This window comes from Excalfactoria chinensis, chromosome 3, assembly GCF_039878825.1.
Source record: "Excalfactoria chinensis isolate bCotChi1 chromosome 3, bCotChi1.hap2, whole genome shotgun sequence".
Classification (NCBI taxonomy): Eukaryota; Metazoa; Chordata; class Aves; order Galliformes; family Phasianidae; genus Excalfactoria; species Excalfactoria chinensis.
The window spans coordinates 13,204,509-13,219,782 of NC_092827.1; the positions used below are offsets into that span (position 1 = coordinate 13,204,509).

Here is a 15,274-nt window from a genome sequence, read left to right on the forward strand (position 1 = left end):
TATTTTTTTATGAACTTTCAACAGCCCTTTTTTTTTTTTTTTTCCTATGATTGCAAGCAATTTTTTTTTATGCTCTTCAGTTACTTTTTATTGTTTAAAAAGGCAAATAATAATTTACTGGCTATTATTTAAAACATCTGCAGTGGCCCTTCTCCATTTTTCCTAGGTACAGAGATTTTCCTCACTGAGAACGTAACAGTGCAAAGTTTGTCAGGTGGCCTCTGCAGTGGGAAAAGGGAGGGTTTCTTAGCGCTGGAAGGCAAAGATAGCTTTGGACTCTTTCCTAGAGTGTGTTCCAGCTGGCTCCACCTCTCCCAGATGTTGGTTCCTGACTATCTCTGGCTGGGAACCAACTGCAGAGGCAGACTGCGGGGTGGAGAGCATATGGCTTTGATACGAGAATAGCCCCATGCTGAGACGTGCCTTGGGGTGGGGAGCGTGAGGCTTTTGTCTGCTAAGACTGGGGTGGGGGAGGACTCTTATTAATCATCGGGGAGAGACCAGGGATGGGTGGGGTACCAGCATATAACTGGGTGGGAAAGGAAGGGCCCGGAAAGGTAGGTGGGATTGCTGCAGGGAAAGAGAAAAGAGGAACAGGATGAAAATTTGCTCTGTTCCTGTCGCTCATTTAGAACCATGTAGGCATGTACACTCATGCTTTGTATTCTGTGGCCCAGTTCTTAGACACACTTCTTTAACTGGCTGTCTTGTGTCTTGGCTTACAATAGCACCTGTATTTTGTCTGGATTTTCCAGACTGTTCCAGTTCTTAGTTTTTGAAGATCTTGTATCCTACTTTTACTGTTTTCTTAAATAACTTCATTACCGTGCTCAAGTGCATTACCTGTGGATGCTTTTTATTATTCTTATTTTGTGTTTAGACCTCTTTAACACCAAGTTTGTAACATACAAATAAAGTGCCGAGCCGTATTTCACTTTAAGTAGACATGGGCAGGCTGGAGGTACCAAGCTGCACAAATTCCACTCCCAATCCATCATTTCAGCTAATACACTTAGCAGAATGAAGAGGTTTAAGGTTGCCACGTTCAGACTTGACCAAAATGAGGGTTACTCTGGCAGTGTGCCAGGGACTTGTGAGCCTAATCCTCTCTTTGCATAAAGTAAAATGAAGTGAAACTAACATATCTTTTCAGCACAGAACTGAACCAAGATATCAGGAGTGCCGCTATAGGCAGCAGTGTCCTCAGTCACCTGTAGGCTACACTTAGAAGACCTGATCAGAGGTAGAATACAGTATTGAGTTTTTGTTTTATGTTCAGATACTTTAGTTACATTTATTCTAACATCCTTAGCTTCTATAAAGGCAAGTCATAATCTCTAGATATACCATATGTAACTGTGTTGTTTGGATTTCTTTATAATACGTTATATTCCTTCAATTACAGGGGAAGATATTTACTTCAATGGAGCCAGAATATGAAATCAATGATGTCTGTCTTTATCCGAATTCTGGTATGTTAGCTGTATTAATGTCCTATTGAATTCACAAAGGAAAGTGTGTGTTAGTTCATTATGTTGCCTTTTATTTATTTTTTTAAGTGATACAAATTAGGTCTACTTCCCTCCTTATTACACAGCTTGTAAAAAGTGGTTGCAAGTTAATGTCATTGTTTTCTCTGCATCTGCATTAAATCAAAGACTCTCAGCAGTTGGAATCTGCTGTGCTTTCAACTGAGTGACTGACTTTTGCCTTTTCGAGTATCTTAAATATCTCATAAGAAAAAGAACTTTGTCCTTTTGTCTAAGCTAAGCTGCAGAAAGTCAGAGCATACTTTCTACAGCTAGGAAGAAAACTCTTTTGACAAGTTTACTAACTTTTTACAAGTGTATGCAACCATTTGATCTTTCCCCTTTTTAAGTACGGTGCTCACCATGTCCTGCTTAAGATGGAGTACTTTTGTTTTTAAGCTCAGGGGTGTCCACAGGTTTGCATGCTTTTCGTAACTTCTCAAATTTGCTGTGCCTCATAACATCATGTTTCGAGGTCAAAAAAGGGCCATTTTTAACCTGTTTCCAGATTCTATTTCATGGGAGAAAAGAATATTTTACAAAATGGTGGTTGTATGTGCATATGTGCTTTAGATAGATTGCAGCTGACCTTAGTTTTTTCCTGTAGGTGCTTAGTTCTTAACTAGTGCATGATATATGCTTCCTGTTTAGAAAGCAGCACTGGAAAAGATGAAAGAAGCATCATGGCCTGTAGGATGGCGGAGGACAAAGTTCTTGGTCAGAGAATGCCTGCGTTGCAAACTCTGCTATTATCTTAATTTTAGAGAGGTAGCAGTGAACACAGAGCAACTTGAATCTTACTAACAGCTCAATTCAAGATTGTAGATAAGTGAGTTTGAGATTTCTAACGAGTTAAAACTTATCTTGTCTTTTCTGCCAGCTGCAGTTAAGAATCCTTTCTTTTTTTTTAAAAGATGAACGCTTGCATAGTGAGCTCTGCTGAAACGGCAGGCATTTTTGACTTTATGCAGCAACAACACTATGAGGTCTGCAGGATCCTGCTAGCGAAAATATTAGCTCATGGTCTTGATGCTCAGGACTCCGCCCCTCTGAAACTGAGTGGTCTTCTAGTGCTAGCAATTGGGCTGGCTTTTCCTAAGTGTTAAAGAGGATGGCAGAATTTAGGATGCTTGGTGCTAATTCATAGATTCGTAGAATTTAAAGTAATGAACATTTGAAGGAAGTCCTTCCAGTCATATCAGTGCTGCAGTTGTGGAAAGCCAGGACAGGCAATGACACATAAACACCAGTATGGCCGTAGCTTGGTGTTGTCATTGGGTTCCAGTTCTCTCAGGGCACACTTGGACATTCAGGAGCTGGAACAGCACAGGAAATCCCAAGACTTTTGCCCAGCCTATGCTCTTGTACTTAATTTGAAGTGACTGTTGAGAAAACCTGAACTTTAACCCTTATCCTCTCTCATTTGCTTAAAAAAGCTTTGCTGTTTGCTGTCATGTGAAACAAAACACTTTTTTTCCCTATTTTATCTCACTGACATGGGCCAAAACTCAGAATTTCTGTCATGAGAAACTCACAGGTTTTGTTTTAGACTTGAAGAGAATAATATCAGAAAGTGAGAAGTCATTGAAATTGATGCCTGGTATTTCTAGAGGTTTTACTTCTACCTTTTATATTTGTAATCTTATTGTACTACTGGCAGTATTCAAGCTGTGTTTTAGGCTGTGAAACACAGCAACAATTTCAATCATTCCAAATTATTAGTATTGGTTTTTTTTACAAGTAGAAACTGTAGGAACTTTTTCTAAAACTGCTTCTCCCATTTAGTCCAGCTTCGTATTCACATTTTCATTCAGTGATACCATATAATTATCACTAAGGACAGTCACTATCCTTTCTAAGGATGGGCTTAAAAAAACTACTTCTGTGAAAGAAGCGTTCTCATTTACTTCCCTTTTAAAGTGATCAAAGCGGAGTGCTGTGTAGCTCGGTTGGGTGTGGTCCTTCTTCTTATAAAAGTTGGTTGGAACTAAGAAGCTGAGGTGATGAAAGTGCACACAGACATCTTTCATGGAGTTGTTCCTTTTTGGTTTCTTCTTTTCTTTCTGTATTTCCCCCTTAGTATACACCCATGTACTCTTCTAAAGACAGTTTCCCGCCTTTAATTATTAGTGGAAGACTCTCAAAGAGGAGTTTTTTTTTCCCTTTACTGTCATCTTTGAAGCACCTGCGGAATTAATTTCTTTTTATCTCTAGTGATTCATATTCAGACTGTAGAGAAATGCTTTGCCTCCTGTAGTAGCAGCGAACGTGCTGATATACCAACGGAGCACATCATCTGTGAAAAATATACCACAAATTCTTGCTTTTTCCTTCAATTGCCTGCAACTCTTTCTGGATTTGGTGTTAAGCCTCAGTTTGCTGTCTGAGCTTTCACAAATGTTTTGCTTTGCCAGGAAAGCAAGCCCCCTTTTTTCTGATGTTAAGAGTCCAGCTGCATTGTGTGTTTTTAATAAAAGGATTAGGTAGGAAGGATTACTCCACCCATGTTAATTGTGTTCCTGTAGTTGGGTGTAAATTATATTTCTGCCCTCCGGGTGTGTGGTAACTGCCCCATTTATTCATAGTCTCAGTGGCATGTGTTACTTCAAGATCCGAATGTTATCTAACTCGATTGCTCTTTTGTTCTTCATGCTCTGTCTTCGTGTATTACATAGTGATCAGCTACGTTGGAAAGTCAAAACTGAAATAAACATACAAGTATATGCCAAATGTCCTTACTAAGCTCCTGTCTAGAACAAACCTGGGAGTATTTCTCATCTTGAATGTATCCAAATTCCTGTGACATTTCCAATTTTTTTGTGGATTTTAATATTTTTACAGTAGTTTTTTTTTCTATTCACAGTGTTTGCAGCCATTATTCTCAGCATTCCTTAGGAAGATTCATTGAGATTTCAGATTTTGCTCTCCCCACCAGACTAACACCACTTTGATTTGAAGCCATAGTATCCTGTCTCTCCTTCTGACAACCTCCTGTTGATCTCCCAAGATGAAATATGAGTACAGCAGCAGACCTTACTGTGATTTATGACTTTGGTTAGACTATAGATACATATATGAAAACAAAGCAAAACAAAACCCAGCCCCTTGCTTGTGTTAGGTTGTGCCCAAAGCAGATTTTAAGTGTAAGGCGAACTGAATTTGTTCTGAACGATATCACAAGATGAACTATTTCAATTTGTTAAGAAAATTGATAGTGTGCAGTTGTTAGAGCTTAGTGTTGCTTAGTGATGCTGGGCTAAGATAGAGGTCAAAGGGCATGAGCGTGTAGGAAATTACACTTGATTAATTGCACTGCTATCAGGCTATTCTTTCCTTAGTCCTGTGTACAAATCTACTTCTTGTGAATTGAATACTTAAGGTGTATTTATGTATGTGAGCGTGTGTATATAAAAGTAGTGCTATCCTCTTGTGATTAATGTTTTTTAATGTGGAAATATCTTTTTAGGAATGCTAATGACTGCCAATGAAGCCCCCCGAATGAATATCTATTACATCCCAGTAAGTAATACAAGTTGTTGCCTATACTGCTCTTGTAAATCTGTCATTCGTTTGGAGCCATTTGTGTTTTCATGTCAGGAAAATGATTTCTGCAAATTCACGTCTGCATTCTCTGTTTTCTCATGATAAAGTGCATTTAAGCTAACCCTAATTTATTTATATGGTATGTAGAATTAATTGGAAACAAAAAACCCACAACAAACAAACAAACAAGCAAACAAAACAGCTTGTAATTTGTCTATTCCTACCTATTCCAAAACTGGCAAGCAGTGGTAGGAAATGCAGGCAGAAAAAAAAGTCAAATGCTTTTGATAGCTAGTCAGAAGAGAGTTCCTAAGTAGGGATTGAATAGCTTACCTTTGAAGTGATAGTTTTGCTCTGTTGAAAAATATTTCATAAGTGTCTTCAGTTTGTAGTATGAAGTGATGTAGTCATGGCTGTAAATATTATTTGCTGTTCTGACAAGGATGTGTTATTGTGTGGTTTCATGTATGGTTGTAAGCAGTAGCTTCTGTTCAGTGCCCAGTATTGAGCTCTTCCCTCAAAAGGCTCAACTGGTATCTACATGTTTTTCTGCAGTGGGTTGGTTTCAATGAGACTCAACAGCAGGTCTTTGGGCGTCTGCAAACTGCACCACATTTCACTCTAGTTCTGGTGTTGATTCCACAGTACTATCACTAGGGTGTTCCTGGCCTGGCAGGAGATGAATAGGAGGGTCTGTGTGCAAATGTTCTGGGCAGAAGGGCATACTGAGCTTAAAAATTATGTACGCTTCTCCATAAGTCACTTCCTTCACATTTTGGACAAACTATTAATCTTTAGAGATCAATTTTAATTATTTTTTTTTTCTTCCTTTTTTCTGCCCTTTAAGGTCTTGATTCATATATTCATTAGGTTACTTTTTACATTATGGAGCATATGCTACATACATGTTATGTATACAAGTGCAACCCCAATAGTATGCTCCCCTGAATTATTCTGTACACCACTTGTACCGTGCTCTGTTGTCAGATTTTTGCATCTGAAGAAATGTAGAATTTTACACATAAGGTTTTTATTGTTTTAGGGGTGGTAAATTGTCTATTTCTGGAGCTGTTCCATGCTTTATGTAACAGGGGGCAGAGGGACAACAAATATTTTCTATTTTAGATGCCGTATTACAGGTAGGTAGACACTGAACATCTGTGGTTCTATTATCTTCTCCTTTGTAAAGTTTCAGGAGTAGGTCACCAAGCCTTTTTTATTTACCTGCCTTTTATTAAGTGGGTTGGAGAAGGCAAACTCCACATTTTCAGAGTCAGATCAGTTTTTAAAACTTAGATAGACTGGTGGCTGTATCTAAATAATTCAGACCCATTTTTGTGTAGCTAAGGCTAGGGCTCAGCTTCTCTCTGAAAACTGTTCATTGAGATTTTTGTTTCATCTTCAGGTGTGCGTGATTGATGAACAGTACCACTATAGCATGTTAGAGATGCATATCCAGCTTTACCACTGAGTAAAGAAAAAGGTTCATTTCCTTGACTTGCCCCTAGCAATGGGTGCTGTTAGAATTTGTTCTAGTTAGTGTTATTTTGATTCTTTGCACAGACTATAACAAAAAAAATTGTTTTTCTCTTCCAAAAAATATCACTTTCATGGAATCCTCTCCTAATGCTGTATTTATGTTTCTGAAATTGAATATGGAATTTTTAGCTAAGAAGTATAAACAGTCTGTATTAGATCTAAGATTACGCTCAACAGACATCAACTGCAAACATAAATAGTGCCTAATGCTGTCTAGTACTTTTTCAAGTTACAGGCTGTTCCAATGAAAATCAACGTTAAACCATATTCCTTTTTCATTCCTTGATTAAGTCCACCTGAACTTGTTCGAATCATGACTTTTTAGGGGTTCTAGGTTCACCGTGACACATGAGCATACAAATGGATCCAATGGATCCCAAATGGTGAATCTAAAGGATAAATACAAATAAGAGGGTTTTTTCTGGTTCTTTTTTGGTTTTGGATGTGTATAAGAACACTTAAAACTTGTTTCAAAGGCCACCACCCGGGCTATATTTGATTTTTTGGATAGGGTAAACTTGTCCAGTTCATGTCTTCACATTTGAAGGCTGATGAAGGTACCATAAGTATTGGCATGATTGTTCTATTCAGCAATCTCTAGTTCACTGCAAGTGAATATTTTCAGATAGCATAAAGCATGTAAAATTCACTTTAGACAATGGAAGAGTTAAATGTAGAAGAAACCACTTTGATATTAAGGCAGAAGTTTCATGCTTTGCTAACTTGCTCTCTGCCTTTTCACTGGCAAGAATGAAAGGGCTGGCACAAATCACAAATAGCGTGGTTATAATTGAAGGGTTACTTGCCACATTTCCTAAAAATCGAGTATGTAGCTCACAAAAGCTGCTTTTGTTGGCTGTTCTTATTATTATTTGTTTAATCTTTTTAAATGAAGAAAATGAAGAAAATATAAAATGGAGAAGTCATGTCAGCCTCAGGGCTCCAGGGCATTTGTTATTAAGGAAAACTCAGTGTTATTAATGTGTTCATGTTCTGCTTTTTAATTCCTTGATCTCTGAGGCTCGTTATTTGAGCTCAGCAATGCACACCTGTCCTTTGGTTTGTATGTATTGTATTATTAAGGCATGTCTTCTACCTGTCCTTGGAACACTGATTAATTTCCTTTGTACAGACAGAGATGAGTTTGGTTGTGTGCATCTTTGGAGCAAAGCTTGAAAGGCCAAGTGATTTGCTGTTTTACCTGATCTCCTTTCATGGGAAAGTTTTCTGGCTTTTCAAAAGAACTAACGTCGGCTGTTTTGTTTTTTGTTTGTTTTCAGAGAATAGCTTAATTTTCTATTTATTTGTTGGCTTTGAGATAGTCACGAATAGAATTTAAGATGCATCCTCTCTTTTTGAGATGCTGATGAGAACAAAATTATAATTGTTCAGTGCCACAGCAGAATAAATGCCCGAGGGAAAAACTACTGTCATGGAGGACGGTTGTGTATCAGAGCTCTTGGAAGTACTTCTGTGTTTGGTTGCCCCAGCCCTTACTGCCCGGTAGTGCTAGTAATTAATACTTTTTATTGAGGGTTGTTTTGATTCTTTCAGTCTTCTGGAGTAACTACAGGGGAGTACCGTGGATACTTAAAATCTTGAATTTGATGGTGCTGGACTCTAGTTTACAAAATATGAGAAAAAAGCCATTTCGGAAGAGGTGTGCAGAAGTCTTGCAGTGCAGGAGCATATTCCATGGGTGAATGCACAGACCTAGAATCTTCTGTCCTTGATTGGAGTTGGCCAGACAGCATAGGACTGTGCCCAACCTAATATACCCAACCTCTCAGCAGGTTTTATTGGTGTGGGCATTGTGCTGTGCTAACATAGCTGTATGACTTCTGAACTGGAACTGGTTTGTGTCTGGCTAGCTTGGAATACGGTCTGACTGAGCTCATGTCTGAATGAATTATCTGTCTACATGTGCCCGTTCTCTCCATTGTTAATGCCAAAGCTCAATTTCCATTGCAAAAAAAAATGACTTGTCTCTTGAACTTCAGGGTTACGAAGGAGTTGACAACAGCTATCATAATATTGCCTGTAAGTGAAATGACGTGCTTCAGATTTTACTGCAGGATTTTCAGCATGATAGGTATGACATTCGAGACTTGGAATGTCTGAGAGAACTATATTTTTCTTAAAAAAAAGAAAAAAATCAGAGTAGTTGTTTCTTTTGTCTGCAAACTGTTAGTAGAGGCAGGGAGCAATTTGGGTTTACTAGAAAGAACAGGCAGATTTGGTTTTAAATGGAAAGATGCCCTGTACAGGTACATGGTGCAGGGCGTGAGTAAATTCCCATCTGAAACTGACCGTTAAAATGAAATGTTTGTTTTATATAGGTAACATCTTGAACACCTTTGCTTAGAGACTTTGTTTTTGTTTTATTTTGTTGGGCTTTAATGAAGGCAAGTGCCTCTGACTGGAATCGGGCCATTTGCCAATAGTTTAATAGTTAACTTGCAGTTTATGCAAACACTTGGAACCCGCTTCTTGCCAGCTGGCTTCCTGGTACCTCACTTTGATGTGTGCCTCGGGAAGACTGAAATGAGAGCAGTGTGCGCCTTGGGATACTATTCAGACTACTGACTCAGAAACGTAAGTTGAGTCAATAGTGCAACCTGGTTCTGTCCAAAGAAGTGAAGGGAGGAAAAAGCTCAACTGGCATATGTTGGTCCACTGGACTGGGATCTAAAATGAGTTGGATTCTCTTAAATTTAAGCTAAGCTGTCAGCTTCCATGACAAGTAACGTTCTCTTTTCAGATCCTAAATATTAGTTTCTGGATGCTTTGGTTGGAAAGAAAGAAGCACATACGTTATTATTCTAAATGTTTACTACTGGTTACATGAACACATCTCATCTCAGTGCAGATATTTTGAACCAGTCCCGTCTCCTTTGCTGGACTTGAAACTTTGGGCTGTATAGACATACTAAAACTGAACTTGCTCTATCCATTAGGCTGCTAAAAGAAGAGAGCAATTAAGAGTTTAATTAATTGAGTGTAATATTCTGTGTTCTGGATGCTTTTTTTTTTCTTTTCTTTTCTTTTGTTTCTGTTTTACTTGCCTGCAGTCTTGGCAGAAAACTCCCTGTTGAGGCTAGAAGCAATGTACTTTTGGTGTAGGGAAGATATTAAGCTCTTTAAGAAGAAATAAATCCCGGAGCATCTCTGGCTTCTCTTCAGGTGGTTTTGAAAAATCATTTGATATCCCGGTGCTCTCCTAGTTCAGGGCTGCTGGAGTTACAAAGTGGAAATGTTTCAAGGGCGAATATTTCTTGCCTACTCAATGATTCAGTTTGTCCAAGAATATCTTCATTTTGGGTCTGGATTCTAATACAATTCCCTCTTTGGATGTATGAATCTTGTTATTGCTAGAATTATTTATTGACTTTGTGCTCGTGAAATGAAGTGGCTTTTCACACCCAGACACTCCTGGTGCTTCTTTCCTTCATATGTGTAACTTTAAATTATTTTGGTTCTTCTTTTTTTAGACTTTTTGCATGCCTGTATTAATTATTCTTTATCACTTCTTTTTTTCTACCACTCAAAAATGTACAACCTTTAAAGTTAGTTTTCAAGTTAGCTCCCACTTCTGACTGAACTGAGTGAAGAGTTGTCAGTCTGGTGACAGTGCCATTGACTAGTTCTTTACAAGGGGTTATAATGATCAGACATTTATGCTACAGTTTTGTTGTTTCTCACTTAAAGGTGTCAGAGATTCCTCATGGATGGCATGCTCCACACATAACTCTATGTGATAGCCTTTCAGAACAGTCCCATTGATTTTTATCAGTCTTAAGATTTTCTTTCTGATTCTTCCATATATATAAAAATTTTTTTTTGGAGGTCTACTAACTGTTGTCCTTTCTCTCTTGGATCTTCATATGGTGGGGATATGGTTAGAGGCAACACCTCTCCACAGGTCGTCCTAAGACCAGTGTTGGGCATCATTAGCCAGTATTCAAGTGGTTGTGGGTGTCGTTTGGCGTTATGAGTCCCATCCTCTAACCTGATGTTTGACTTCTGCATGGCAAAAACTATAAATTAAATAGTACAACACTTTGTATTTCACAGAATTATAGAATCATTAAGGTTGGAAAGGCCATTAAGATCATCCAGTCCTATCATCAACCCATCACCACCATACCACTAAACCATGTCATTCAGTTTCGGATCTACCCTGTTCTTGAACACCTCCAGGGACAGTGACTCCATCACCTCCCTGGGCAGCCTGTTTCAATGCCTGACCACTCTTTCTGAGAAGAATTTTTTCCTGCTATTCAACCTGAACCTCCTCTAGCGAGCTTAAAACCATTACCTCTTGTTCCTTTGCTGGTTACACAGAAAAAAAGGCCAACTCCTACCACACTAAGATCTCCTTTCACATAGTTGTAGTGACTGACACTTTGACAGTAGTGGAAAGGATTAGCAGTAGCCTGTGAGATTATGATTTCTTTTAGGATGTCTTCTGACTGGTATTATGTCATTCCTGGAATGTCTAAACTGTCTTCTTGAAGATGGTATGATGAGTCTGAATTGTTTTCAGAGGACAGTTGTTCGTCGACGTCAATGCAGCTGTTACCTCAAGTCCATTTTGGTAAGGTGGAAAGCAGCCCAGCCATAGAACTGATTTGAGCCAAGAGATTTATTTTTTTTCACTATCCAGAAAACGTTTCATTCCTTGGGAATAAAACATTGTAAAACAAAAATGCAATAGTTATGACATAGAGTGGGAAATATTGGCCTTAACTGTAGTTTTGCTTATTTCAGGATCTGCGAAATGACTATAAAGCAGGGATGTTACGTAGTAGCATATTACAATCACACTTTAGGATGGTGTTGAAAAAAAAAAAACTTTCCATTAATAAAGAGACAGTTAAGTGCATCTTTGGCCTTCAAGCTAACTCTGAGTTTTGTGTATCGTACTTCTAGAAGAGTTTTCCGTTCAGAACATTCTAATCCTTTATACATAAAATTGTGCAAACAGTATAACAAGAATGCCTGCTGAGTGATATATTACCCATCTCACAGTATTAACAAGCTTAGGAAAAAAAATGTTTATCTTGATAAACAGAAACGTGAACTTCCTCTTTTTAACCTAAACACTATCAAACTGAAAAATAACACACTAGGCTTATTCCCAACAAAGGATATCCTCTATTTCCCATGCACTGACTAGAAGAAGGTACTGCTTTTCACACATACACAGAAGAAAAACACCGAGCTGTGATAAGTGGGAAGCAATTTCTGATCTTCCTGTGAGATTTGTTGTAGCTGGTGATGGTGCTGCTGATGTAGTAGTTTAACATCTGAAGAGTGAGTCCTGCTTACCGCCATTATGAGGGATAGTATGACAGAAACATTTGTCCTCCTTTTTCTTTAATGGGCAGCACTATCACAAGTTATTAAAAGATGCAATCACTGAGAAGGAAGTTTTACACTGTCCTATGTTCTGTCAGCATGTGGATTTTTAAGCTTTTTTTTTTTTTAATCAGAAAAGACAAAGGACATGGTAATAACATGACATATATAACTTCAACTGAAGATTACATTGTGGAGGATCTTGTGGCTTATGTGTTGCCATCCATCTGCATTACCAGTGAATCAGATGTGATGAGTTATGACTTATTTACAAAAAGTAGTTTCAAAGCTGTAAGGATTTAAGATTTCTATCATGCAAACCATCTATCAAGATGAACAGAGCTAATCAAATGTATGAAAACTAGCATTCAGAAACATTTTGAAAGATACGTCCTACTCAGAGGAAATCATTTCCAAAGTTACGTAAAACTTCTTACTGAAATTGTTCTCAGGAAAGAGTAGGTTGGTTAGTGTGAAGGTATCCTCATTACCTGTCTGGAGGAGATGCACATTCTTAACAGGTAGCTGCTTTTCCTTTCCTGTGTGCTGTCTGGCAGAAGTGCTATAAACATCCAGACCAGTTTGCAGCTAGATTTGCAAAGAGCGATTAAGTTGCCATGATAGGGAATTATCAGTGGCTTGTCTGTTACATAAAGTAGTACAGCTGCACTTGTCTGTAAAATGCAGGTCATGCTCTGAAATACAGTACAGTCAGTTTGGTTTTCATGAGCTTAAAGATAACAGTGTTGTAAAATTGCTTGCCATCTGGCTTGTATTGCATGACCCCGGTTTCCAGGCATAGAAGAGAAAGGCAGGTCACCCACCAGAAACTGTGCATTTCTAGCTTATTCTTAGTTCTTCTTGCTTAGTTGTAAAGTGGGTTGCAATCAGCAACATAAAATCAATATTAGTGATTGTTTTGAAGTTTTGTCCATTGTTGGCCCATAGCCTTAGTACTACTAACTGATGCTGTTATGTTTTGTGATGCACATTTTGGACCACGTTGGAACAGGCAGAACTTGTGTGGAAGTTCTTTTCTGATACAGCTGATAAACCCAGGGCAATTATGAATTCTCTCACTTTCCTTATCTGTTTCCCTACCATCACGGCTGAAAATGAAGGGCGAGAGTGGTGGTGTACTTGGAAAGTTTGGGGAACTTTTAATTTGTTTTCTGTGGTGGGAAAGTGCTTGAAGAAAGTCATGTTTTCTAATGGCTTTGGGAAGCCATTCTCTTACCTTGAGCTCCATCTGATGAGTTGACTTAAAAAGAAAGTAGCGGGTTGTTGCACTTCAAGCTTTTATTTATTTTCTGTCATCTATTCTTTTCTGTTCTGTACATCTAGAGAGCTAAAAAAAGAAAAAAGAATATGGGATTTGAGAAATAGAAAAGACCATAGCAATGCTGCCTAGGGTTTATCTTTTATCTCAGCATCAGAACATGATAGGGATATCAATGAAAGCATTAGACTCTTTAATCAGTAGTGCCACCAGTGGTAACTGACTTGAGAAGTATCACTTTTTCTCACTGTCTTATGAGAATTAGTCTACTGATTTTATTTAGTTGTGGCGAGTAATGTTCCATCTTTACTGGAAAATTATTTGCTATTCCTGTTTTGGTGGGCACTTCTTTCTCTACATTACAAGGAACAGGACCATTGCCTTCTCCAGAAGGTGGTAGCTTCAATGAGAAGACAGTTTAGTGAGAGCAGGCTTGTGACTGGTAAGCGACTGATATCTGCCAGCTTGGAGAATCTGAGATTGATAAAAAAACCAGTACATCATCTACAAAGCCAAACTGTTTAGGATTAGAAAAAGAAGTCATTACTATCTGATAGCTACCTGAGAAGAAAGATTTAGGATTTAATTCGTAGAAGAGGTGTGCAAGTTTCTGCTGCAGTTCTGGTTTAACACTAGAAAGATCTTAAAAGCAACACTTCCTTTAACACGCTCTCTTAAGGATCAAAACCTCCGAGTGCTCATTTGGCAGTTCCCATTGCATAATGAAAGGTAGAAAAACCAACCTCCCTCAGATTAATGAATCTGCCAAAAATGTCTGGATGTACTGGAGTTAGAGTGAGAGAAAAAGCCAATTCATTGTATAGTTCATTGCAGTTTATGAGTGTATGGGCTTAAAACCAAATGCAATGCTGTTGTCAGGAACAAAGAGGGGAAAAAGAAACATGCTTCTCAATCTCTTGGCCGTAGCTGTGCTCCAGTGAGCTACTTGTTGGCCATGGAAGATAGTTGCTGTAAAAGCATCAAATCTAATCCATATAATAATGTAAAGTGAATGAAAACGTGAAATGAAAAATGAAAGCATATGGGTAATTCATGTGGAGTATATTGTCAACATCCATTTAATTTAGAGAACTAAAGAACTGTACTCATAAAGTAAATGGGATTGCTTACGAGACTGAAAGGGCACGACTGGAGTTGGTTGTAGAGTGTTCACAGGGAAAAGGTAGACTAGAAAGGAACAGCAGGATGATATTGACAGTCATGAATTGTTTGGAGGACGCTGGTTGCTACGGGATAGGTACTGTGTATGGAAATGTAGATAGAGACATAACAAGGTAATGTCATCCCAGGGCTCTTCTCTAACACAGGCTCATCTCACGGCTACCCTGAAGTATGTGGCCTGTGTATACCGAAACCCAAAGTGCAGAAATTAGAATGGAGAGATAGAGATTATCACATGTACAAGCTAGGAATAGTACATCTGGTTTTAGGGAGTTACCAATTGTGGTTAATGTGACCATGAGGGTTAACAGGGTATAGCAAGGTATTGTTTTTCCTCTTACCATTTACCTATGATGGAAACTTTTCAAAATTATTACATATTGAGATCTGTCTGATGCTTAAAATTAGAGAACAAAACATTAAAAACAGTACTCTTAAAATGAATAGTAATTAATTACTCATGTAATTGCATTAATTAAACCTGGCTATGCAATTAGGGAGCTAATTACGTTGAAAACGCAATTGCACATTTCAATCACTGCCCACACCCTGGAGATCGCCCAGTTTCTTCTTCCTTTATTAGACCTTCTCTAATCTTCCTCTCTTGTTGAATGGCATAACTGAAACTGAATTGAAACTGCGTGTGCACGCGCAGATGTGCACTTGCTTTCTCCAGCAAATGGCTACAAATTTAAAACGATTATGCCATTTTATAAATATGTTTGCATCCCACAGGTAAGATACGTATGTGAAAGCGTTGAGTCGTATGTGTAAAGTATATTTAATTTGGAAAAGAATTCTCTGTGTTAAACTGCTTGAAGGCATTTTATTTTTTAATGAG

The 15,274-nt window shown here is 38.2% G+C and overlaps 1 protein-coding gene across 1 annotated transcript in view; it reads left to right on the forward strand.

Moving 5' to 3' along the window:
- Positions 1-15,274, forward strand: part of NOL10 (nucleolar protein 10) — a 43,658-nt gene that overhangs the window by 12,393 nt on the left and 15,991 nt on the right. Inside the window, exons 12-13 of the mRNA XM_072331738.1 lie at positions 1,406-1,472; positions 4,996-5,048. Coding sequence (XP_072187839.1) covers positions 1,406-1,472; positions 4,996-5,048 — 120 coding nt within the window. The remainder of the gene's footprint in view (positions 1-1,405; positions 1,473-4,995; positions 5,049-15,274) is intronic.